This window comes from Zea mays, chromosome 2 (genome assembly GCF_902167145.1).
Source record: "Zea mays cultivar B73 chromosome 2, Zm-B73-REFERENCE-NAM-5.0, whole genome shotgun sequence".
Lineage (NCBI taxonomy): Eukaryota > Viridiplantae > Streptophyta > Magnoliopsida > Poales > Poaceae > Zea > Zea mays.
This window is the reverse complement of record NC_050097.1, coordinates 223,772,522-223,798,234: the sequence shown is the minus strand read 5'-3', so window position 1 is coordinate 223,798,234 and position 25,713 is coordinate 223,772,522. Positions and strand designations below refer to the sequence as shown.

Sequence of the window (25,713 nt, the reverse complement as noted above, 5' to 3'; positions counted from 1 at the left end):
ATTAGAGATCCCTCCCCAACGGAGCTACCGCAATCAGACACAATGACGGATCCATGGGCAGGCGAGCTGGCAAATGTGGCAGCAGGCAGGCACCGCATGATGCGTGTTGCCTGAAACGAGACGCGAGAAGGGCGGTCATTGGAGGAGGCGCCCTGCCGAAGCGGCAGGCAGTGGGCACACCTGGACCTGATGGCTGGCTGCTGCCTTGGCATTGCAGATGGGTGGCGATTGGCGCAGACCTGGGTTGGCCCCAACCAGCCTTCAATGGAGTATATAGTATTGATGGAAATATTCCCTCAGAGGCTCAGATCATCAGACTGTTTGTCAGCAGACCTATGCCCAGAGACAAAGGAATAAACACATCAGTATTTTCCCCAGTCCTAAAAAAAGGAATAGAATTTTATAATAAATTTGGTATCAACGTTTAACTAATTTTATAGTAAATAATACTAAAAACTATTGTAAGATTATATTTTACAAGGAATTGGTCAACTTCTCCTCCTCAACATCATTCGGCTCGGTCGCCGTCACTGTCCGCGAGGGACAGGGACTCGTGTCGGCCGCACGTAACACAGCCCAACCAAACCAACCGCGGCACCTGACCTGACCTGGTGCGTGCGCTCGGCTTTCTACCGGCACCCGACGGCGACCCGCAGGCCCGCCCACGTAATGTACTGGCAGCTTCACGATCACGCCAACGGACGGAGGGGACGGTCGCCGTCGCGGCGACGAGCCACGCCCTCATCCTCCTTCCTCCACGCACTGCAAGCGCGGCTCAGGTTCCGACGCTGAAGGCGACGTTACGACACGATGCGTGCGGCGGCTCCGATGGCGCCGGCGCGGCGCGGGGCATTGAAATTTGAAAGGAAGGCCCTGCACTGCCTCCGCCTGCCACTGCATATGTCCTGTTTCCGAAAGCCGAGGAGCATATGTCCAGTCAAGCACGTGTACGTTACAGCTGCTCTTCTTCTGTTTCCCTCCATGACCACCACTAGCCGATGCAGCAGCAAACAAGGCCGGCAGCAAAGGTAGTAGCACCCTGTACGCCTGCGGCTGGGGAACAGCCAGGCACACACCTGCAGTGCACACCAGACCATGCCGTGCATGCTTGCCATGCTTTCCTTCCTGTCATTTCTTTTTTTCCCCCTCCACCTGCATGCAACTCCCCTACGACTACAAGTGACTGACCACTACTACTAGTACCAGGAATCCACCAGGATGGGCTCCTGTTCTACAACCACCACTACCATGGCTTCGCCCGAGCCGGCGGCCACCCCTCCTAAGCCAACTGTTTGAATGTAATTCGTAGAGACAAAAACACAAGCACGCACCAATCACCACCAGCAGCGCTGCAGCGACCACCCGCGGCTGGGTGCGCGCGTTCGTTGTCCCTTCCACATCCACCGGAAAGCTACGCCTCCTCCTCCTCCTCCACCACCTCGTCTCCTCTCCACTCTCAATCGCTCTCTCTCTCTCCGTGGGCGATGCGCTCAGCCTGCTCAGGTCAGCGTTGATCTATCGGAGGGAGGACTGCCTGCGCTCGCCGGCCACCCATGGCTATGGCGGCAGCGGCGGCGGCGGCTACCAAGAGGTGCATGAACCCGGCATGCGGCGCGCCGGCGTCGGTGCTGGGGGCGGGAGGGGACTGGAGGAAGGGCTGGCCGCTGCGGTCCGGATGCTTCGCCCTACTCTGCGACAAGTGCGGGTACGTACGGCCCTCCTCCTGCGCCGTCGCCTTCCGTCGTCTGCTGTCCGAGACTCCCCAATGGGGAACCTGGATTGGATGCATCAATTGGAATTGGTTCATGCCGTTCGGGTTCTCCTCACTCCTCCCCTTTTGCGTTTCGATGCTTTGCGACTTTGTTTGTTCCATTCCACCCCCCTTTCTGCTCCTTTTTAGATATACGAGTATAGAAGAAGAAAAAGACGCGGCGATTTGCGCATTATTTGTCGTCGCAGTGGATTCCCTAGCGAAACCCAGCAGACGAGCGGGTTTATGCGGAAACCGTGCCGACCTGGAGCGTGTACACCCTCTGGAAAGTTTCGTTGACTCTGCCTAGCTCGTCTGCTGGTGGCTAGTACAACTCTCACGAAACGATTCCGTAGCAGCCGTTCATTCGCGACCCTCTAGCTGTGAGAATCCCGAATTCCGGTCTATTTTCTTATCTTTTTACGGAGACAGCGTTGAACTCGCTTCGTTCCGAGCGCGTGCTAACACGTGTTTGTTTTTTTTCTCTATTTTCTTTTTAAGTCGTCATATATATAAATAAATAACTAGTGAAGCTTTATTATTCTTAGACAATTACATCAAGATCATACAAGAGTACTAAGATTATTCCCGTTCTCTACACCCTAAGGTGTACACAGCCACACAAAGAGAGAGAGAGAGAGAGAAAAACAAGAGAAGCAAAACTCATCTCAAAGCGAACTATGTACAAGGAGAAAAGTAGTCATGGTTGCATAGTACCAAAAATTCTAAGATATTTACGTGTTCTTCGAGTTTATGGTGATCAATTCATTCTCGTCGAAGCTTCAATCATCATCAGAGAAGAGTACTAGCAAATGTTATAACTGCCTCCAACAGCTTACACATCCTATCTCTCAGCTTATCTTCTATTTCAAACTTCACTCCGTGAATAGTGCAGTCTATAATGCAAAATGATGTTTTATGTGACCATATGGACTATCTACTGGAGATGCTTTAGCGGAGCCACAGATGGATCATCACTATGCTTCGTCAGAGGATGGTCACAGAGGGTGATGAGGTTGCCACATCTCACCCTTGCCCTCACCAGTGCCGCGCAGATGGTGCCTTGAGGTCATGATCCACCACGTCGTTGTGGAGACATCCACCGTCGAGACTTAGTTCCCCATACTCACGTGCATCAACTATCAGGAGTGAGCGATGTTGATGCGAATGAACTTGGAGACGCCAGGGTGGTGGTACACGATCAAGCTTGAGGAAGGTGAGAAATCGTCTACTGCCACGACTGCTTGGCGCTCTATTGCGGTCCTATGCTTCATGCCCCCAGCATGTTTGTCGGTCCTCGAGAGAGGAGAACGACGACAATGGTGTAGACGGTTATTAAGCAGATTCATGTCGGGGTCCAGTGGGTGTGTGGGGCCAACGCGCAGTAGCTCCGCCGCGAGTTCAATGCCTTGGTGTGGAAGGTGGCAAAAAATACAGAAGGTTTCGTTAACCGCATCATCGAGCTTGTTGCTGATTTGCCTCTCCTTGGCGACAATGTCACAGGCATTGAGGTAGTACGGAAGATGTTGTAGGTCGTGCTAGAGCACCTGGCTTAGGTGGCAACTTCCATCGAGACCCTGCTTGACATCAACATCTGCGTCGAGGAGGCGGTCGGCAGGTTGCGCACCATCGAGCAACGGTGCAAGTCGACACCCATCCTCGACAATTAGGATCAACTGCTTCTTTGTGAAGAGGACTGGCTCGCCAGGCTCAAGCTCCGCAAGTCTGAGGAGAGGGACGATAGGAGTAGTTCCGGCGAGCGCTAGTGGCAAGAAGTGTGGTGGTCACGAGCGAGGCCATGGGTACGACAGAGGTGAGGGCTCTGGCTATGGATCACCGACGACAACAAGGACCAATCTGGCGGTGGACAGACCCCCATCCGTGACCAGTGTAAGAGCTACGACAAATATGTCCATTGGGCTAAGGATGACCATAGCAAGCCCAAAGGCGATGCCCACATCACGCAAGCTAAAGAAGACTCATAGCCCACGGTGCAGATGGTCTATGCCGCTGTCTTCCCCAATGCACCACTATCATCATGAGCCACCGTGGCTCTATCTCCGTCCGAGCGTTGTCCAACCACATGTCGAGCTATCAGGATGCCTTCATCGACATCGACGAGGCAATCCATGTGTTGACACCTTTTTGGAGGCGCCAATCACTTCAAAAGAACCAGCGGCGGTGCTCTCTGGTCAGGCGCGGACGGTCCGCGGCATAGGGCCGGACGGTCCGCGACCTAGCGTGAGGCGGTGGTGCTCTCTGGTCAGGCGCGGACGGTCCGCGACACAGGGCCGGACGGTCCGCGACCTGGTGCAGGAGCTCGGGTTCCCTGCCTGACGGCCGGACGGTCCGCACCCTAGGGCCGGACGGTCCGCGCGTGCGCAGGGGCGGCGGAAGATCGCCGGCGGCGCCTGGATCTCGCTCCCGGGAGGGACCCCGTCGGGGAGGAGAGATCCTAGTAGTTGTCTAGGCTCGGGCAGGCCGACCTAGACTCCTCTAATCGACGTAGAGTCGAGGAGAGGCGGAGAATTTGGGGATCGAGAGGCTAAACTAGAACTAGACTAGAACTACTCCTAATTGTACAGGAAACAAATGCGAAATAGAAGTTGTATTGATTCGATTGATTGTTACAAATCGACCGTATACCTCTCTATTTATAGAGGAGGGGGGCTGGACCCTTTACAAACTAATTTCCGAGCTTTTCCCGTGATTTTAGCTAACAACCGTAGCACAAAACTCGGAACCCTAATTTGCTCTGCGCACGCGCGGACCGTTCGGCCCCCAGGCGCGGACTGTCCGGACCGTTCGCAAGCCTCAATTTGGTTCCAAACATATGCCCCCCTGCCTTTTGGTGGAGCTGAGCGAACCAAAAGCAACTAACTCGATGTAATCACATCAGTTTTCTTAGGCATCTTGATACTTACTAGGATGATACGCAGTGGCCTTAGTCCCGATGGTTGACTCAACGGACTTGACCCCTTTAGCTTTAATCGAACTGTTAGTCCCAATACCGCCGAGCGCCAAACTAGTCCTGACCAATTCGTCACCTTGCTTTCCTAATTTTCTAAGTGTTCTGGCGTAGCTTTGTAGTCGACCAGGTCTTCTTCTTGCAGGTCGTCTTCCTCCATGGGTGTTGGTACGTCGTTGCAGGTGTCATGGTGTATTGCGGATGAGTCGGCCTCAGGGGTCGAACGGTCCGCGCCCTGTACGGTTGGTCCGGTCTTTATAGCCGGACTGTCTGCTATACCTGCAAAGAGCTGCACAGTTGTTGTTTTATTTTCTGTTTTTATGGCCGTTTGATTTTCCTCAACGGCCTTTGGTCTCCATCTCTTTTGTGGCGGCGGATACTGCGGATGTGTGTCATTGAATATTTTTTCCGCCTCCTCCTTATTCTCCTTTGCTCTAAGGCGCTGTAATTTTCGCTTTTGCGATCGTGTCAATCCCGATGGGCACCATCGGGGCATGGAGTATTTTGGATCGGCTATTTTATTGACATTCGTACTTTCTTTTTTGTTTGTGTTGCCCGATTCACCAAAAATCATCGGCCCTTCGTTATTTTGTTGTACGACGACATCTGTCGTTCCTATTTTAACGACGTCTCCCTTTTTCGTACTGTTGGAGGTTGTAGCTGTATGCCCCCCTGCCGGATTAGTCAGCCTTTGAGGCCGAGTTGTTCGGCAATCTTGCTGGGCCTGTGCTCGTGGACCAGATTGAGGGGCTCTCAATCGGTCTTGTACTGGAGGTGTCAACCTATTGAATACAGATGTTTGGGGTGCCCCCCAAGCGGGGTACTGTGGCATCCCAAATGGGTATGGTGGCATGCCCCACATTTGATTTGCGATATATGGTGGGGGTATGTATGTGTATGGATATGGCATAGGTGGATATGGTGGTGGAGGTGTCCATGCAGGTACGTTAGGTCTTAATTGAACATTATGACCTCCCGTCCTTTCCGATTGGTGTGGTGGTCCAATCGGCCTAACCTGCCGTCGCACCTGGGTGGGTAAGCGAGGTCCCTTTGGTGGCCGGTCGCTGGGGCCAGCCTTTTTTTTCACATATTTAGACAATAATTGATCAAAGGTCGGGCTAGATTTTACCAACCGACCAGTTGCCTTGAACGTGTTAGTTTTCCACGTACCTATTTCTGGTCGTCGTGGTTTGAAGGTACGTGGTCGCCGCGGCTCTTCGGCGTTGCCGGACCGTCCGCTGGAACGCTCCAAACCGTCCGGTGATGTTACGGACCGTTCGCGCCTGGACACCGGACCGTCCGCGATGCGTAGTATGGGTTCTCGCGCATATCCCCTTGTCTGCGCTTGCCCCCCAGTGTCGGAGTTTGTGATGGTTACTTTCAGTGTCTCTCCTCCATCAGGAGTCTTCTCGGCCACCACTTTCCTGCAAGAAATTTTGTTGTTTCCATCGGCCTCCCGTGAGTTGTCGATAATGACTTCTTTGTCTTTGCCCTTATCGGCTGTGCTGGGCCGAATTAGGACCCTTTTGCCCTTGAAGTCGATCATATTCATTGGAAAGGGCTCCGTGTCCTCCTGAAATTTCAATCGTCCTTCGTTAATGGCCGATTGGATTTGTCGTCGGAACACATTACAATCATTAGTGGCATGGGAAAATGAGTTGTGCCACTTGCAGTATGCGCGACGCTTTAGTTCGTCGGCAGGTGGAACGATATAATCAATTTTAATGTTACCATTTTTTAATAATTCATCGAATATCTTATCACATTTGCCAACATTAAATGTAAACTTAATCTCCTCCTGCTGTTTCTTTTGAACTGGCTGCAAGGAGGAGCAAGCCGAAGATTTGGCCTGCTCAGGCCAAACTATTTCGGCAGTGTAAATTTCCTTTGGTTCATCGTCCGATCTACTTTGATTGTGTTCTACTATATGGACATTATGATGAACCGTTTTGACTAGTTCTTTGCTTCGGCTTTCACAAGCCGAAGCTTTCTGATGTAATTGTGCTAGCGTAAAGAACTGGATGCCTTCTAATTTCTCTTTTAAATAATAGCGCAATTCATCAAAGGCTATTCCCACCAGTTGTTTATCTGTTAAATGAATTTGAAAGCATCGGTTTCTCGTATCCCGGAATCTCCGGATGTAATCACTAACCGATTCATCTTTTTCTTGTCGTAGGGCCACTAAGTCCACTAAATCTAGCTCATAATCGCCAGAGAAGAAATGTTCATGAAATTTTTGTTCTAAATCTCCCCACGACAAAATGGAATTAGGAGGGAGCGTGGCATACCATGTGAATGCAGTCCCTGTTAAATATAATGAAAATAAACGTACACGGAATGCTTCAGTGTCGGCCAATTCTCCTAACTGTGCTAAGAACTGGTCTATGTGCTCACGCGTGCTCTTTTCTTGGTCACCCGAAAACTTTACGAATTCGGGTATTCTGGTTCCCTGTGGGTATGGGTGGTGATCAAATCGGCTGTCGTAAGGTTTCCGATATGATTGCCCCCTAGGGATCATGCTTACTCCGAGCTTATCTCGGAACGCCTCAGCTATTTCTTCCCTCACTATATCAATGGCAGCCGGTGCGAGACCACCGGCTCTCTGGTCAAACATAGGTGGGGTTGGCTGGACATTAGCATGTTGTCTTTCCCCCCATTGGTTTGAGTTACGTGGTGCATTTCCATTTGCCCTATATGGGTCATAGGTTTGATCGTTTCTTTCCGGCCTCCTAGGTGGGGCCGGAAAGCTTTCCTGGGCTCTGGATCTTGAATTAATGGGCTGGTGCATTGCATAGTGTGATGGGAAGTGTTGCTGGGACGAGTGAGGATTCAGGTAATAATCCTCCTCAAAAGACTCATGCGCGGACTGTCCGGATATGTACCCGGACCGTCCGTGGTTATATGCGGACCGTCCGTCGTTGTATGCGGACCATCCGACTGGTTAGTTTGGGTTCTGTGCCGTGTGTGGTGGCTCGGGCACATATCTAGGTAACTCATTAAAAATAGGCCCGACTGTTGCTGGCCCGGACGGTCCGCGCTCACGTGCGGACGGTCCGGGCATGTGCAGATCGGCTGATTTGCTGCCGATTTGCGGTTGCTCAGAGTATGTGTCCATCGGCATCCCATAAAGGGGTTGTGACTGGTCGTGACAACCTGTAGCCGATGTATTACGCGTGTTACCCCCTAACTCAACCTCGTGCGAAGGAAAATTTGCGATATTAGATTTATCAAATGCATGTACTAGTCTCTTAAAATCGCTTTGCATACCCCCTATGATGTTCTGCATTTGTTCACGTTGCTTTTCTACATAATTTCTAAGAGATTGTAGCTCGTTGGTATTACTTACATTGGGGATATCTGGTGTGGGTTGGAGCGAAGCCAGATCCGTCGCCTGATGTCGGACGACCTTGTTGTTCCTGTCCACTTTGAAGTTGGCCAAGAATTTTGCTTTTGCCTCCTGGATCATACGCTCCTTGTGCTCCTCAAACTGGAGTTGTTCGTCAGCCGGCAAGGTTTCCCAAGTCAGCTCTATGATGTTGCTTGGGGAAATATCAGAGCTATCCCTTGAACCGGCCATTGAGGGCCGATTTGATGCGTCTATATTTGTCTTCCCCAGCGGAGTCACCAAAAAGTATGTTGACACCTTTTTGGAGGCGCCAATCACTTCAAAAGAACCAGCGGCGGTGCTCTCTGGTCAGGCGCGGACGGTCCGCGGCACAGGGCCGGACGGTCCGCGACCTGGCGTGAGGCGGTGGTGCTCTCTGGTCAGGCGCGGACGGTCCGTGGCACAGGGCCGGACGGTCCGCGACCTGGTGCAGGAGCTCGGGTTCCCTGCCTGACGGCCGGACGGTCCGCACCCTAGGGCTGGACGGTCCGCGCGTGCGCAGGGGCGGCGGAAGATCGCCGGCGGCGCCTGGATCTCGCTCCCGGGAGGGACCCCGTCGGGGAGGAGAGATCCTAGGAGTTGTCTAGGCTCGGGCAGGCCGACCTAGACTCCTCTAATCGACGTAGAGTCGAGGAGAGGCGGAGAATTTGGGGATCGAGAGGCTAAACTAGAACTAGACTAGAACTACTCCTAATTGTACAGGAAACAAATGCGAAATAGAAGTTGTATTGATTCGATTGATTGTTACAAATCGGCCGTATACCTCTCTATTTATAGAGGAGGGGGGCTGGACCCTTTACAAACTAATTTCCGAGCTTTTCCCGTGATTTTAGCTAACAACCGTAGCACAAAACTCGAAACCCTAATCTGCTCTGCGCACGCGCGGACCGTCCGCCCCCTAGGCGCGGACTGTCCGGACTCAGGGCCGGACCGTCCGCAAGCCTCAATTTGGTTCCAAACACCATGATACCACCAAATTTGGTGATGGCTCGGAGGTCACAATTGAAGGATCCGACACCATACTGTTCGAGGGAAAGATCGGTGAGCACCTCTCGCTCATGAGGGTGCACTTCATCCTAAGGCTAACCACTAACATCATCCGCCTCGACTAGCTGCAACATCCACACCAGGCACGACATCCTTCGGATCCGTGATATGACAAGGGTCAGCGTGTGAAGATTGGGCGGTCGCTCTGTGTGAGTGCACGTGCCAGTAACAACGTGTGGCTATGGCATGAATGCGACAACTACCTCTACATCGATGCCCTACACAAGCTCGACCAGCAGGGCGTGGTGCACGACTGCTCCATGTCTAGCACGTTCACGAGCTCTGCGGCAACTGTGTCACCACTGAGGTAAAGAAGAGCTCGTTATCGTCACAGGTGAAGTGATGGGCGAAGGGGCTGCTGGACCCTGTGCGTCTCCATCACGTCAGTGACACCTGATAGTAAGCCGTATCTCCTTCTGTTGGTTGATGACTGGAGCAAGTACATGTGGGTGACGTTGCTCGATGTCAAGAGCGACACATTCGCTGTTGTCAAAAAGTTTCAGGCAAAGGTAGAGGTGGAGATAGGCTGGGTCTGGGTGTGATGCGCACCGACAATGATGGTGAGTTTACCTGTGTTGAGTTCGAGGAGTACTACGCCAAACATGGCGTCGAGCGACAACACACGAGGAGTACTGCGCCAAACACGACATCGAGAGGTAGCAAACAACGTCGTACACGCCACGACAGCAACAGAACCAGGGGCGAAGCCAGACAACAAAGCCATCAGGGTCAGTTCTACTAATTATCATCTAAATACACTAGCTAACAATATATTTGTATAGTATTTTCCAAATTTTATAGGGGTCAGCTAACCCCAACAAAACCACCTAGCTCTGCCCCTGAGCAGAACGACGTTGTCGAGTGGCGAAACCAGACTGTCGTCACCATGGCACCACTCTACTGAAGAGCTGGAACATGTCAGCGATGTTTTCGGCCGAGATGGTCGCCACCCTTTAAAGATGACATTGGTTTTGTGGGAACTACATGGTCTGTTTACCATTTGATTTGATTATAGGAAGTACATGTTTTTTAGAACAATAAGATAAGAATTTGTTTCTTTTAATGATTCAGTTCATCTTATTTTCCCTTTACTTCATCCTTTTTTCTCTCATATTATGATAACTTTATTTTTTCGGGAGAATAGGAAAGCCTTATTTTTTAATTCCTACTAGATTGGTCCGTTTCTAAGTTCTATTGTGTGGTTTCTGGTGTACCTAGGTTGGCATATGAACAGTTTGTGTTTTGTGATATATTTCACCAAAAGGAATCAGGATGGAGAGACTGCTCATTTTGTGGGAAGGTGAGGTGGTGACGCAAGCGCTCAAATACATGCAAATTCTGAAATGACATCCTCTGCAATTGAGTGTAGTTGAGTCCTGGCAGGTCATCAGGCTCACTTGCCAGTGACAAATACACCATGCAGTCAACTGCAGAGGAATTGATTCTGCAAATTCTTGGGCTGAACTGTAATGCAACAGTATTCTTATGAAATTCTACCGTTTCAGCGCCTCCATTGTGGGTGTGTTGCTTCAAAGAACTCTTATGATCTACTTGACAGTGGAGGAGTTCATTGTGTCACTTGCATGAAAAATTCATTAGCCCAGTCCGTAAGTTCTGTTTTTGGTCAGATTATCCACCTTTCCTTTTTAAATCATCTGACTGTAGTTTTTGCAGGCTTCTGGTCAAGTGGTTCCAAAGCTTTTTCCATCTCCAATCAATCTACGTTTTTTCGGTAAAAGTGACGAGTTATTGTCAAGTAGAAATTTTGAACAGCCACCCTCTCTTACATTGGATTCCAGAAATGATGATATTGCTTTTGTAAATAAGAGCAATCACCTGTTCATGGTAAAAGGTATAGAGGCTGGACAAAGCAGTAACATCTTGAGACAAAAAGAGATAGAGAATGGTTCAAGGCAGATTAAATGGGAACAACCAACCCTTAGTTTTGGGGACATGGGAAGGCCTTTCCTAACTAGGTCTCAAAGTGCATTAGAGTCACCTCAATGTACTCGAAGAGATGACAATAAGGATCCAACTACAGATAGCACAAGTGAGTCATTTTCAGAAGCATGTCTGAGCATGAGCCTAGGTATTGCAAACAATGTAAACAGGATGGAGGCTACTTCAACAGCGGAAAGGCCTGTGCTATTGTCAACAACAGCCATTGCTGAAGGAAGAGAACTTGCCACTACACTATCTCCCTTTCAACACGCACAAAGGGCACGGCATTTCCTGACCAGACCTCCAAGGATTGGTGAAGGTGCTGCTTTTGATCCAACAAGAGACATGTTTCCACATCTTCGTGTTGCTAGACCACCTGCTGATGGAAGGGGACGCAATCAATTACTTCCTCGTTATTGGCCAAGAATAACAGACCAAGAGCTGCAACAGATATCTGGAGAGTATCCTTGATAAGGCTTTCATGCATTTGAAATTGTCAACTTCCTGGTGACATTGATCTTTGACATTTAGTACCTTATAAATACAAGGCTCCAGAAGAGCTCATTAGGCTTAAGCCTGTATAATATGCTGCATAAATTCTTTTTGTAACAGATGCAGGTTTTGTTTTATCTTCCTTGACTATATTTTGGAAGTTCAAATTCCACGATTGTTCCATTGTTTGAGAAGGTCCTGAGTGCGAGTGATGCAGGCCGCATAGGGCGCCTTGTTCTTCCAAAAGCTTGTGCTGAGGTAACTTCAGCATTTGTTTGGGTCCCTTTAAGTATGTTTTTATTATATATTGCTGATTTGCCTTCAAAAAGTTGTTTGGAAAGAGCATCAAAAGCATTTGATTTTCTTCTTGTCCAGATTTTACAGAAAATAAACATGGTGTACTGTCCTGGATCTATAGGGTCTACATATGTACCATCCATGTATGATAAACCATATACGAAGGGGATCGTCTTCCTGTACATTGGCTATACGTTAACATGGAAAAAACTGACACTTACTGTTGAATCTAAATGCATCCTAATGGTGAACCACTATCATATCTATGGTATTAATGCAATGATCTTATTCAAGTTCCTATAGTATATGTCCATGGATACTCTCATAGTCTCGTGTAAATAATTAATCAATGCACATCTTTTCAGCGTTGTGATCTACTGCTCGTGTTCATGAAACTTATTGCTAGTGCAGGAAGCTGCTTCTGTATGCATTCTTTTTTCCACTGTTTCTGACATCCTGAGTTCTCTGTGTAGGCATATTTCCCCCCAATTTCCCAACCGGAAGGTCGCCCCTTGACAATTCAAGATGCAAGAGGAAAAGAATGGCATTTTCAGTTTAGGTTTTGGCCAAATAATAACAGCAGAATGTATGTCTTGGAGGGTGTTACACCATGCATACAGTCTTTGCAATTACAAGCTGGCGATACAGGTAAAACATCTTATTTCCTTGGACATGATCATAAGCATCTATTTGCAAGCACGCGCTTCACTTCTTCCTTGATTGAAGTTTGTTTTTAATACTACCTATATGGTATAGCTTCTTATTATTTGTCACATGGTTTTCCATGCTATAGTAAATTATGCTGCATAGTACTATGTCATGTATTCCATGCTCTCTGAATGTTGTTTACTGGAATCTTCTTTTTGTGTGGTTATTTTCTGCAGTGACCTTTAGTCGTATAGATCCTGGAGGGAAACTTGTTATGGGCTTTCGGAAGGCCACAAATACTGTCAGTCTGCCAGTAAGTTAGATTTTCCATAAGATAATCTATTGCTGATGCAAGTGCTTGTTTTTCATCTCCTTTCTCATGTTTTTGCTTCGATGTTTGTTTATTACTTTTACGCAGGACTCACAGATCTCAGCTATTGCAAATGGTTCCCTTCTCAGTGAGACACTCTTTTCTACTGCAAATGAGAACATAGGTGTCGTAAGTGGTTATCCTGGATTTCTTCACTCAATAAAGGGAGCCGCAGATCTCCATCCAAACTCTCTATATGATCATCATATGAACTTAGTTGATGGGGATGTCAGTTGGAATAAGGCAGATAAATTTGGCAGCAGGCCAGATGAGGGATCCTTGCAATTTTTACAAAAACGTAGTCACAATATTGGTTCCAAAAGCAGGAGGTTCTTAATCGATGCTGAAGATGCCATGGAACTAAAGCTTACCTGGGAAGAGGCTCAAGAGTTGTTGCGCCCTGCTCCCACTGCAAAACCAACTGTTGTGATGATTGAGGACTATGAATTTGAAGAATATGATGTAAGTTTGCTATTGATTTCATTATTCTTGTTCCAAATCGTGGATCATCCTCTCTGTCAGGCACAAAATCTGATCTTTGTTCGTCGCAAAAATACTTGAATGATCTTCAACCTGATCTAACCATAGTACATACATGCAGGAACCCCCTGTCTTTGCAAAGAGATCAATTTTCACCATCCGTGCAACAGGGTAAGTAAATGATCAGAAAAAATATATAGTATCATTATTTTTTGTTTACTTTTGAGTGATTATGAATAGTATCCATAATGACATGATGACATGTACTTTTTCATAACACATTTTGAATACCTTTCCCTTAACATAAAAAACCCTGAAATTACTTCTGTCTTAACTCCGAAGATCTTCCAATTCCAGGACAATTTAAGCGAGAAACTTCTCATTCTAGGACAATGCCTGAGATTGATTTTTTTTTTGTTTGGACAGAAAAGGTCCAACATCCATGAAAAAGATATGCCACAATGCTTTAAGAAGTGGAAATGAAAAAGACCATTTTAAAAAGTTGTGACGTTCATTCAGCTATTCAGCATATTGCATTAGTGATCATACCGTTTGAGGGTTTGTTGTCTAAATTGAAAAAGTTGTCCAAAGTTGTGACATTCATTCATCTATTGGCGACTTGACATCAGTGTGCCAATTATGTCAAATTTCCTATTTTGTATTTGTAGGGAACAAGATCAGTGGATTCAATGTGACGACTGCTCAAAATGGCGCCGGTTGCCTCTTAATGTTATTGTTGCGCCCAAATGGACATGCACCGACAACTCATGGGACTCAAAATGGTAATGTTATATTGTGTTCTCTGTTGATGTGTTGTGCGATGTGTGATCCGATCAATCTTTAGCCTTAAAAATTCTGAAACTTTGGTGTGATGATCTTATTGGTGTGGAACAATGAATTTTATATGGACTTCATCTGTTTCATTCCATGTTACAGTCTTGGTCAATCCAGAATTTCAGTCACACTTGATCCTTGATTTGCTAGATTAATCCATGTACTTTGAAATATGCTCTTTTCTCTCGTATCCCTCTCAACAATTCGTATTGGAAAAACTTTTTGGCATCAGGCCAATTGTCTGTGATACTGTCCCTTGTTTTTTTTGAGACCCTATCTAGGCATGTACGTATTTCACACTATCTCTTGCCGGAGGCCATTCGGTCTGTGACACTGTCCCTTACTCCGTTGCTGGACTGCTCTAGCCTTACTTTTGTTACTCCTACTTATTCTCATTGTACTTTAAATTCAACTGTTGCAGCTGCTCCTGCTCTGCGCCTGAAGAGTTGACCCCAAGAGAGTTGCAAAGTGTTCTGCAGCAGTATGAAGGTACGATTTACATATGTTTACTGACCTTGATAACAAAATTTTCAAACACAGTGGTAGGACCTCCAGTGGGAGGCTGCCGGTCAGGGTTCAACCCTGGATTGCATGAAAAAAAGGCCCCTTGCTGTCTGGGGTAGCCAGCTTTCGGTATCTTTTCTCAAACCTTCAGTTTGAGTAATTTTCTGCAATGCCTCAGGGGAGGTCTTTTTCCACTAGGGCAATCTTCTTTATATTACAACAAAATTTCAAGATGCCGATGTGCCATATAAGGAAGGGCACTGGGATAGCTTACCTGACCTTTGTTTGAAATGGGAACTCTGTGCAATGATTCATAACTCTTTGCCATACCGATCTAACAGTCCATTGGTTTGAGAGGAAGTGAGGCATGATGTATTTTGATAAGTCAACTTCGTCAGGACTTTGTAGAGGGGAGGAGCTCATACAATGCATGTATATTGCAGAAATGAGGAGGCGAAAGGGCAGTTATGGTCTGAAGCTGAACGTCGCTGAAATGGATGCATCCAGCCTTGATGCTTTCGCCACCGCCGCAGTATTTGGCGAAGTCGGGAACCAAGGCAGCGCCTCAGTGGCGACAACCACAAAGCACCCCCGACATCGCCCTGGCTGCACATGCATCGTGTGCATCCAGCCGCCCAGCGGCAAGGGCCCGAAGCACAGCCCCGCGTGCACCTGCAACGTGTGCATGACGGTCAGGCGCCGGTTCAAGACGCTGATGATGAGGAAGAAGCAGCGGCAGTCGGAGCGCGAGGAGGCGGAGGCCGGCAAGAAGATCGCATGGGTGAACAGAGACGAGCCTGAGGGGAGCAGCCTGTCGAGATCCCCGCAGACGCTTGACAGCACCCGAGACAACAGTGATGTGACGGCGACCATGTTGGACAAGGTGTCCGACGTGAACAAGCAGGGGCACATCGACGTCGACCTCAACCTCCACCCTGCTGCCCCTGCCGTCCAGGCTGCGCAGCAGCAGCCCCGGCCGGTGAGCATGATGGGTCTCTTGGAAGTGGCGGGCCGGCCGCTTGACAACTACATGAAGCAGAATGGCCTGACGAGCCTGGTGGGGGAGCAAGGTGGTGGCAGCTCCAGCACGGCCACGGTCCCTCCTCCGGCTCTGGTGGAGAGTGAGGAGCGGACGTCCAACGAGGGCCTCGTCCCATCAGCATCGGCAGAGCGGGAACCGAACGCCATGGCCGTCGACGAGGCTGGCGAGAACCAGCAGGACAAGGCTGCCGACGACGACGACGACGCCGTCGCTGCCGCCGCTACTTGACGTGATTTTTTTTCATGGAGCTGCTTCTCCTGGAGGCTGGGAGTAACTTACGTGTACGTATGAGGCTTGTGTTGGTTGGTGTTGTAATCTGACGCTTAAACATTGGCTTCAATAACTCATACAGAGTGAGAACCTGAAAGTATCAGTCTAGAGCAAGTTCTTTTTACTGGTGCTGAAAGTATCAGTCTTGCGCAACCCAAAAGGAGGAAACAAAAATTTTAGACCCTCCAAAATTGTACTCCCCTTTGGTATGTACAATCTGAAGTGGTAACAAAAATGCACTACTTTTTTCTAATAGAACTCCGATCCAAGACATGCTTGTTTTTTGTTTAGGAAAAAAGGCTAGGTTCACCTGATTGTTTCTGATCTTCTTCCATGTAATATTTTAACACATTTTTCTTTCGAACAAAATATAACTCAGCTGTTTCAAAACCGTCAAAAAAAAACAACTTATGATTAGCTGCTCCTTTTTTTACTGCTCCAAGGCTGGCCTGTGAGCAACATTGCACCCCCACCACAGGTCAGGTTCATCCAGCCCATTTATTATTCTAAAAAAAAACTCTACTCCAAAAGATGTGTCCAGCCCAGTGAAGCCCGAAAGGAAAGAAGCCAGCCGCTCCCGTGGGCGACGACATGGTCCTGTGTCCGTGTGAGGTACACATGACTACGGGGGCCCCACCTCCTTCGTTCCCAATCCCAGATCCCGCACTCTCTTTCAGAACCCAACACGCCACTGCCTAGCTAGTAGCTAGCAGAGCAGCTAGCCAAGCAACCCAGCCGAGTAGCCGACCAGAGAGAGCGAGAGAGGCAGAGAGGAGCGGACCTGCCCGTCGCAATGGCGATGCCGCCGAAGCCCGGCGACCCGCCGCAGCGCTCGCCTGCGCGGAGCCCCAACCTCAACCTGCCCTGCCCGCTGCCGCCGGTCCCGGGCGGGCCGCCTGCGCCGTCGGCCGCCGGGTTGCCCCCGCCGCGCGCGAGTCACCACCGCCGCGCCAGATCTGAGGTGGCCTTTCGCTTCTCGGACGACCTGGCCGGCGGCGTGGGCGGCGGCTTCGACGAGATCGGCTCCGAGGACGACCTCTTCTCCACCTTCATGGACATGGACAAGATCGCCGGCGCCGACCGCGACCGTGCCGCCGAGACCTCCTCGCCGCCGCGCCCAGCCAAGCACCGCCACAGCGCCTCCTTTGACGGCTTCGGGATGGGGGCTGCCGCCGGTGGCCTGGCCGGGCAGCAGGACGGCGGCGGAGGCATGTTTGGAGAGGTGATGGAGGCCAAGAAGGCCATGTCTTCCGAGCAGCTTGCCGAGCTCGCTGCCATCGACCCCAAGCGCGCCAAAAGGTGACGCCTTTAGCCCTTTACCATACTTCCATTGCCACCGTCCTCGCATTCTGGCACTACTAGGTACCACTGCACTGGTAGTTGCTTGGTTGGTAGGGTTGCAGGTGAGATTATTCCTACTTTTTGTGATCTATATCGATGAAAAAGACGCATAATGCTTAATAACTTTTGATATTACGTGCATCAAAATGAAAAAAGAAGCATCGCCACCTGTAAGTCTTGCCAACTACTTGAGACGTCATCTGTAATCATCTGGATAATGAAAGGCAGCTTATTGGATAGGGTTGCAGCAAGGTGACCAACTGAATTGGATAGCTAGTTCGTCCTTGTCGCGTACTAGGTTTCTTTCCAAGTGAAAGCAAGCACCCATAAAAGTTAGGATTTATTGTATGCATGACACCTAACTTTTACAAAATTAGACGTCTAATTCATTTTGACTCCATGGAGTGGCATGGAAATGAACTAGTTTCTATTTTTTTTTTTCAAAATTTTGAGTGGCATGTTTCCAACTGACCCTAGAAGTTATTGAGATGTCATTTTTTTGTTTCGTTAGTTAGTGTCTTAATCGAAGGGAAGGCCTGGTGGGTGCAGTGGTGAGAGCTGTCTCACTAAATCACCAGGTCGCAGGTTTGAAGCAACCTCTCCACATCTATTAGGGCTGGAAAGTGGAAACGAGACGAGCCGAGCCGAGCTCAAGAATCAGGCTCGGCTCGAAGTTGGCTCGCGAGCCGCACCGCACCTTGGTAATATTATTGCATTATAAAATAAATTAAAAATATATAAATGTGGAATATAAAATCATAATTCAATATCATGAGTAGTTTAACTTATGAATTGTCATATATTCATCATAAAAAGCTAAGAAATGAGTCTATTATCTATAGAATTATACAATGTCTATTGTTATTTTGCAAATTGATTAATTTGGCATAGCTCGTGAGCCTAAACGAGCCAGCTCGGCTCGCTGCTCTAACGAGCTCAAAAAATAGGCTCGGCTCGCGAGCCGCTCTTAGCTCGAGCTAGCTCGCGAACCTCGAGCTTTTTTCCAGCCCTAGCATCTATAGTGAAGTCTTGCCTCGGTTTATCACTCATGTGTGGTTTATCACTTTATCCCTTCTCTAGACCCCACTTATGTGGGACCCTCTGGCACTAGGTCTGCCCCCATTTTAGTTAGTGCCTTAGTTTGTAAAGGTGTCTCATGTTGTTTAGTCTCAAATAAGCAGAAGGTTGAAGTCGAAATTGGCGGGATAATGTCATCGACGTGAATTGCTTTTGTGGCATTTTCTCCATGTTGTACACACGTCTTGGTACTTAAAGCTGCTTTTGGTCATTTAGTCTTAAATAAATAGAGATGAACGTAAAAAAGGCAGGGCACAACATCTATTTGCTTTGTTGCAATGTTTTCCTCGCTGGGCACTCCGCGTTATCTAGATTCCTTTCAATATTCTCAATAAGTTAGTGTGGCATACTTCTAATTGGTTCTTTCTAGCTCAAAATTGTATGCTACAACTATCGTTTCCCTTTTGGCGTATATTAAAGTTACACTGGAGATGGTTAGATTTTGTTTGCCAAAACTTTGTATTAGGGGCAAGCTATATGATAGTGTTTCTCTTATGATAATTCATACAATTGTTTTTCCGTGTTTGTTCTCCTCAAGACCTCAAGTCCTCGTTGATTTTGGTAATAGTTATTGTTGATACACTGCTCCATTGGCAATCATTGATGCAACAGAGATAGCATAGACAGTTTTACTCACATAAACATTGTTAGTATCGATGTTTTACTTGTGATGTAGAACTATTAAATGTGCCTCCACACCACAAGTATATTTTTCCTGTTTCAGTTAACTGCACTGGACATTAGTATTGAGTTTGCACTACAAGCAAGCTCTGTAAGCCTGTATTTATAATTTAGGGTTACATTGTGCTGGACTGCTGGCTGGTACAATTGCCCCTGGATTGCAGCAACAGTTTGATTAAGTTTTGGATGACAGGCAGAAGAACATACAATGAGAAGATTCTGTTAAGTTACTGGAGCGTAGGCAAACTGTCAAAAAATAATTCATGATCTTTGTATTCGTACCCATGATGTTTGAACTTAGGAAGTTAACTTTCATCTGTCCTTATCAACTGTTTGAACTTTACTACATTACCTAAATTATCTTAACAGATTAGTAAATCTAAGTTAACTACTTTTAACTTTATTACGTTACCTATAAATTATCTTAATCAGTTGACTGTATGATCTATCCAAGTCAACTTTGTTTTACCTAAATCATCTAACTAGCTTCTTGTATTCATAATATATAATTTATGAATGCCTATTGAGTTCTTGAGCTTGGGTTTTGTGCAGAATAATTGCAAACAGACAATCTGCAGCACGGTCAAAGGAAAGAAAATCTAGATATATAACAGAACTGGAGCGGAAGGTTCAAACTCTTCAGACAGAGGCTACTACTCTTTCAGCGCAGCTCACACTATTCCAGGTTCCTTTCATCCTTCTGTTTGTCTCATGTATTTCTGAACTGTGTTTAGTTCATTTATTTTGGTGTGAAAATAACACGGTGCATAGTGACACTTTATTTATTATATACTGTGCAACCAGCTGCACTCCATAGTCCATACTTGTAACTTGTATGAGCTAAACTCCAATTGCTTTACAAATGAACAGTTAAAACAATATTTTATTTGGACTGGTGCACATGCAATGAGATCTATAACACATTCTAGGATAGTTTATGTGATCATGTTGAGTTTTGATTAATGCCACATGTAGTGATTAGGGTGAACTGTTCCTTGGGGTTGTTTTGTGTAGTTTTCTCAACGATTGGAGATCTGAATAGTAATACTTGGTAGGTGGCAGTAAAAAAAACTGTGTTCTCAGTTTAGCAGCACTGTAGTTTTGGCAACTATACTATCCCCATTGATCCAATTCATTGCAATAAGCTCCTTGTTACTTGGTTAACCTTATGCTAGCAACTTCAAATTTTAAGCAGAAAACCCTGTATTTTCAGCAGATCTTGTCTGGTTCAATTTTCTGAATCTACGAGCAATGTGTCCTTGTCTTTTGTGTTAAGAGTAAATTGCATGGCCGGTTCCTAAAGTATTATGTGATTTTCGTCTAGGTTCCCAAACTATAAAATTCCGTATTTGGCTCCCTAATGTATTCATGCCTTATTCGGTTGCACAATTATCGAGGGGGATTGAATCCCTCTCTATTCAATTTCGAATAGCAAGGGATTTAATCCCTTCAATTCACCTCTAACCGAACAAGCCCTCAAGTGATCTCATGTTGGTCGGACCAACTTGGTCCAAACTTGACACAATGATGCCCATGAACTGATGTGGCCATCCACACGGCTGGTAAATTCATGTGCGACATGCATACCTGCAGTGAATGACATGATTTAAGAAGAAAGCCCCCTAGGCTGCCTTATCTATTCACCTTGATCCCTTTCTTTTTCCCCCACCTCCCTCGGTGACTTTTAAGTCCCCGCCGGCATGCCTCTCGCAGATGTGCCGACCTAGGCATTGTTGGCAGGCAGGCACAGGAGTACAGGACATGGGTACTATGAGTGGGCTAGTTGGCGCAATGGTGGGAGGTGGGCATGGAGGTCGTGGCCGTGCCAAGGTCATTGCTGAGCTTGGACCTAGCCAGTGATCTGTCGCCCACTGAAGGTCATCACATAGGCACTACAGGTCGGATTCTGCAGTGTCCTCGATATCTGAGCATCCCTAGTGCGCATGCAAGGAGGGTTGGCCCTGCTGCCACTGCCCTAGAAACCCTCCTGATGCCCTTGTGTGTCTTCCAGGATCTGAAACCCGCGGGCTTGTGCCCTTGGACTGTAGCAGCCACCTGAGAGATCCATCGGGCCACCATCCCTGAACTCCCCCATCCTCTTCTTTCCGGCCGTCTAGAGCAAGCGGGCGAGTTCATAGCTTGGTAAGGATGCATGATATCGTCTTCACTCATTTTCTCCAATCCTCTCTCCTGCTCTCTTTTTTCGACCAGGAAGGTGCTCCGCCGCCTGGCAATTGTACCACCTAGGCAACTTCTCTGTCCCACCCTCTGCAGGGAGTCACCCCTGCCTCTATGCTCTGCAGTCTGCACCATGCAATGCCTTACATATGTTGATGTCCCGTGCACTGCCTGGCCAGAGTCCAGACACCATTCCCCGCTCGATGTGTCTCGGCAATCACCGCCTAAACCGGAGCTGCTCTGACCTCATGTCGCCCCCTGCCATCATCGTGCCTCTACACTCCACTGTCAGTTATATGCCACTGCCTAGGCATGCACCAGGACATGACCCCTGACGTGGGGCGCTCCACACAGGGGCCATCACCGTGCCGTTAGCCTCGCCGTGGAGGGAGTGGTCTGCGATGCAGCTTGTGGTAGGGTCGCAGGCCACACCATACCTACTGGCACAACAGTTTGCTCCCGTCCATAATGAGAACATGCCCTGCCACATCATCCAGTGTTGCACGGATCGATAGCAGCGTGCTGCGGTTCGACATCGAGCACCTTGGCACACCTGGGGTTAGCAAGGTGAGGGCAACAAGGTGTGCCGGGCCAGCAACATGTGCCGCTATGCCAACCAGGCAAGCAAGCTGGATAGCATGAAGAGGGATAGCTGTGACGCCGAGGTGATAATGAGAGCAAAGAGAAGACCAACCGCCACCCCAACTGATTTGATCCTTCTCGGCCCCTACCACCTTCCCGACCTCGTTGGCTTGATTCTGACTGCCTGTCGCATTGAGGTGCTCGAGGACGATGAAATAAAAATTTGACCCAGTTTTTTCTTTTCTTAAATGTGGACGGCCGTGTCGGGTTCTAGGCATCCCCATGTCTAATTAAGACCGGGATAAGATTAGTAAAATATGTTAGGGAGCCAAATAGACTGATCCAAACGAGAATCACGTAATACTTTAGGGTCCAGGCAATTTACTCTTGTATTACTGTGCTTAATATTCTTCACACTGTTTTGTTTTACTCGGCAGAGAGACACAACTGGACTTTCGGCAGAAAATGCTGAGCTGAAGATAAGGTTGCAGGCCATGGAGCAGCAGGCTCAACTGCGGGATGGTGAGCATTTATATGTTTTTTCAATAATAAATTCATGTGGGAGGGGTATCCCACTGTTGCATCGTAGCTTCATGTTAGGTAGCTGATGCATTGTTTTTTTCAGAAGCTGTACCATGCCAACACATGGTTAGTACTTGGTGTAGTGCTTGACCAGTCTCTAAATTTTGCAACCATTGCACTGATTCTCAGCTGACTGTTATTTACTGACGAAACACCTATACTGACGCAGCTCTAAACGATGCGCTGAAGCAAGAAGTGGAGAGGCTCAAGATAGCGACGGGCGAGATGCCGAAGTCCAACGAACAATTCAACATGGGGATGCAGCACGTCTCGTACAGCGGCCCTTCTTTCTTCCATCTCCCGGAGCAGCACGTAGACATTCAGCTGCCGCACCATTTCCAGCAGCCTCCGCGGAACGTCCAGATGCTGTCCCACCCCAACTCCCTCTCGGATATGGCGCAGCAAGACTCGCTTGGGCGGCTCCGGGGGCTGGACATTGGAAAAGGGTCCATGGCTATGAAGCCAGAGGCAGAGGTCGTGGTGAAGTCAGAGGGCAGCTCTGTATCTGCAGGTGAAAGCAACACCACCTTCTAGCTATACAATACATCTGCCTTCCAAGAAGCCTCCGTTTGGTTTAGAGTTCTTTTGTTCATAGTCTGACATCCTCCTTCCTTGAGCTGCTTCGTCCTTCTCAGTAGGCCTATTTTTTTTATTCCATTGGTTATATCTACTAGTTAACATTGGTCGGTTGCCAATCGTTGTTGTCGTGGTGGCTGATTTCTATAGGGACATTGATGTGTTGGTTTCGAGTTTGTTGTTGTTGTTGTGTGTGTGGTTGGTTGTTTCGAGCTAGGGGCTGAAAGGGCACCGAGTGTTTTTTTCTCCACCTGTTTTAGTTTTGTTATAGATTTGACAACAATCGTTATGATTTCTCCTTCTGGAAAGGTGTACATTGTGTTGCTATGCTAATTTGTAGTGATATTTTTGATGATTCCAACTGTACCCTGCTGTGCCTGTGCGCGAAGCTGTTGTTTCAGCTGTGTAGCTGGTGACGGGAAGTGGCCTGCACGCCTTCCTGTTTGTGCTGAATGGTTCGCCACATTTCTTATCGATTTTTGTAATAACTAGCGAGTGTTTGAATGTGTTAGAGTTAATAGTTAGTTGGCTAAAAAATTGCTAGTAGAATTAGTTTGGATATCTCTAACTAATTTTAGCTATTAATTATTAGCTTTAGTATATTCAAATACCCCTTAGGCCTTGTTCGTTTCCATCGGATTGCACCCGGAATCGTTCCAACTAATCAAAGTTTATATAAATTAGAGAAGCAATTCGGTCAGGAATCGTTCCGACCCACCAATCCGACACAAACGAACAAGGCCTTAATTGTTTTGATAGCATTGATATAGTGACACAATGTTATATACTGTAGAGATTGTGTCTTCCTAAAAAAGTTTGGTGTCCCCATGACATTATCTACGATGGCATATGGCGAGACGCCCTGCATTGTTCGGTGATGGCTCGTTAGCTTGATTCTGATTCGTCTCGTTTCAATTTTGTCATAAACTAAGTTAGCATCTCCTCGGTTTGTTGTGAGCCAGTTCGAGCCGAATTCGAGACAACTCGTTAGATTGAACAAGATAGCATTTGTTAGCAAAACAAAATCTCTACTTGAGTTCGATGAACTAATAAGAGAGTGTTTGAATACATTAGAGCTAAGAGGGTGTTTAAATGCATTAGAGCTAATAGTTAGTGGCTAAAATTATTATTAGTAAATTAGTTAATAATTAGCTAGCTAATTCAACTAGCAATTTTTAGCCAACTAACTATTCGCTCTAGTGCATTCAAACACTCTCTAAGTAATGAACTGTGGTAATTTGGTGTTGAATTCATGTGGTATGTGAAATTGTGAGTATTATCACTCTTTTCCGGTATTAAATTGCTCTAGAATTAATTAGCTATTGATTATGTTGTTGTTGTTGTGTGTATAGGGGATATTGAGAGCCCAGAGCTAGCATACATGAAGTCCGGGTCGAGCATCTCCCAGACCCCCACATGGTCACGTGTCTACGGGTCCGCGCACACGTAGGCTAGCGTGTTATGCATGCGGGCACAACACAGTTTCCATCCTCGGAGATGCATGCACGTAATTAGTGGGCGGTTTTGAATGGAGGTTGAGATCTGCGTTATTTATGTATTTAGTTTCTTTGTATGCAAGGGATCTGCTGAATTACTTGTGAGATATTTTATGTAATCGATTCGAATGGTAGTATATCACGGGGACGGTTACGTAATCATGTCAAAATTAGTATGTGCCGGAGAGGAAATCTCCGTTCGGGTGGCGGAGTGCTACCGCCCTAAATCCTAAGATGAGGAGGGGCCTAAGCGTTTTGCTCGTTAGTTGGAAAATGGGAAGAACACAAGAACACACAAGGATTTAGAGTGGTTCGGACCGCCGGAGCGTAATACCCTACTTCACTGTGTGATGTATTGTTTGAGAGTTTGAGTTGTCTAGAATCACTTGGGTCTAAGTGAGCCTGTCTCTTGTCCGTCGCATGCCTCCCCTTTTATAGTTGAAGGGGGGCATGGACAATGGTACTGAGCCCCGACATATGGGCCCAGGGACATAACGGATATAGCACTTGGAGCTACAGATATTCGCCACTGGTTCAATCTTCTCGCGTCCTGACATCCGAGATCTGCGTATCCTCGGCGTGCAGAGGAAGCTTCTTGTATAAGGGATGGTGAGCATAGTGCGCTGCATGGCATGGGCGCATTGTTTGACAACAGACTAGACAGACGCGCCATCTGCAGGATGACCCTGACGCCGTCTGCCAGCGGAGTGGACTGGACACATTAAATGCTGAGAGGGCACATCGTCTGTCAGCATGGTGGCAGGCGACGTGTCCTCTCCGTAATAAATGTAGAGACCACTTGGCTTTAGAGGCCTTACGGCAGGCTCCGCCCGTTGGCTTATGTCACGGGCCACAAGCCACATGGCAGCAGCGGGCCTCCACCTTCGCGGGTAGCGTAAGCACGCAGGGTAAGGCCTGGACACGTGCCAGCACCGGACCCTTACTTATGCCAGGGTTCCCCTTGTCCCGGGACCTTGCTGTGGTCCGAACCTCATTCGGAGGGACCTAGGGCCCATCCGAGGGACCCGTCATGCCTTCTTGGGAGTTCCGGATCGTAATAGAGGATCCAGGTTGTGCGTACAGGGGTCCGATATTCCTTCGTGGAGGTCCGGACCCAATGATGCATCCTGGGGTGCATCATCTTTCCTTGCCGCGCGGTGCCCCTAGACCTG

At 47.8% G+C, this 25,713-nt stretch overlaps 2 protein-coding genes across 3 annotated transcripts; both read left to right on the top strand.

Moving 5' to 3' along the window:
* The first annotated feature begins 1,220 nt into the window (after positions 1–1,220).
* On the top strand, positions 1,221–16,281 carry LOC100216901 (uncharacterized). 2 transcript variants are annotated; one of them, NM_001359517.1, is made up of 12 exons: positions 1,221–1,705; positions 10,369–10,450; positions 10,656–10,757; positions 10,825–11,552; positions 11,745–11,841; positions 12,354–12,528; positions 12,765–12,841; positions 12,947–13,360; positions 13,500–13,549; positions 14,047–14,160; positions 14,634–14,701; positions 15,160–16,277. In NM_001359517.1, exons 1-12 carry the CDS (start codon positions 1,554–1,556, stop codon positions 15,984–15,986), a joined length of 2,886 nt encoding a protein of 961 aa, NP_001346446.1. In that variant the 5' UTR covers positions 1,221–1,553; the 3' UTR covers positions 15,987–16,277. The 2 variants fall into 2 exon arrangements, with proteins under 2 accessions (NP_001346446.1, XP_008667352.1); XM_008669130.4 differs by lacking the exon at positions 1,221–1,705 and adding an exon at positions 9,023–9,878 and having other exon boundaries at positions 15,160–16,281.
* Positions 16,282–16,690: 409 nt separating this feature from the next.
* LOC100502357 (basic leucine-zipper 52) lies at positions 16,691–23,399 on the top strand. The gene is made up of 4 exons (NM_001196835.1): positions 16,691–17,327; positions 19,680–19,812; positions 22,325–22,409; positions 22,639–23,399. Exons 1-4 carry the CDS (start codon positions 16,822–16,824, stop codon positions 23,001–23,003), a joined length of 1,089 nt encoding a protein of 362 aa, NP_001183764.1. The 5' UTR covers positions 16,691–16,821; the 3' UTR covers positions 23,004–23,399.
* Positions 23,400–25,713: the final 2,314 nt, after the last annotated feature.

Coding starts and splice junctions, on each gene's coding strand:
- LOC100216901 (NM_001359517.1), top strand. CDS start 1,554: ATGGCTATGGCGGCAGCGGCGGCGGCGGCTACCAAGAGGTGCATGAAC. Junction 12,842..12,946: donor CAAATACTGTCAGTCTGCCA/GTAAGTTAGATT, acceptor ACTTTTACGCAG/GACTCACAGATCTCAGCTAT. Junction 13,550..14,046: donor TTCACCATCCGTGCAACAGG/GTAAGTAAATGA, acceptor TTGTATTTGTAG/GGAACAAGATCAGTGGATTC.
- LOC100502357 (NM_001196835.1), top strand. CDS start 16,822: ATGGCGATGCCGCCGAAGCCCGGCGACCCGCCGCAGCGCTCGCCTGCG. Junction 19,813..22,324: donor CGCAGCTCACACTATTCCAG/GTTCCTTTCATC, acceptor TTTACTCGGCAG/AGAGACACAACTGGACTTTC. Junction 22,410..22,638: donor GCAGGCTCAACTGCGGGATG/GTGAGCATTTAT, acceptor ATACTGACGCAG/CTCTAAACGATGCGCTGAAG.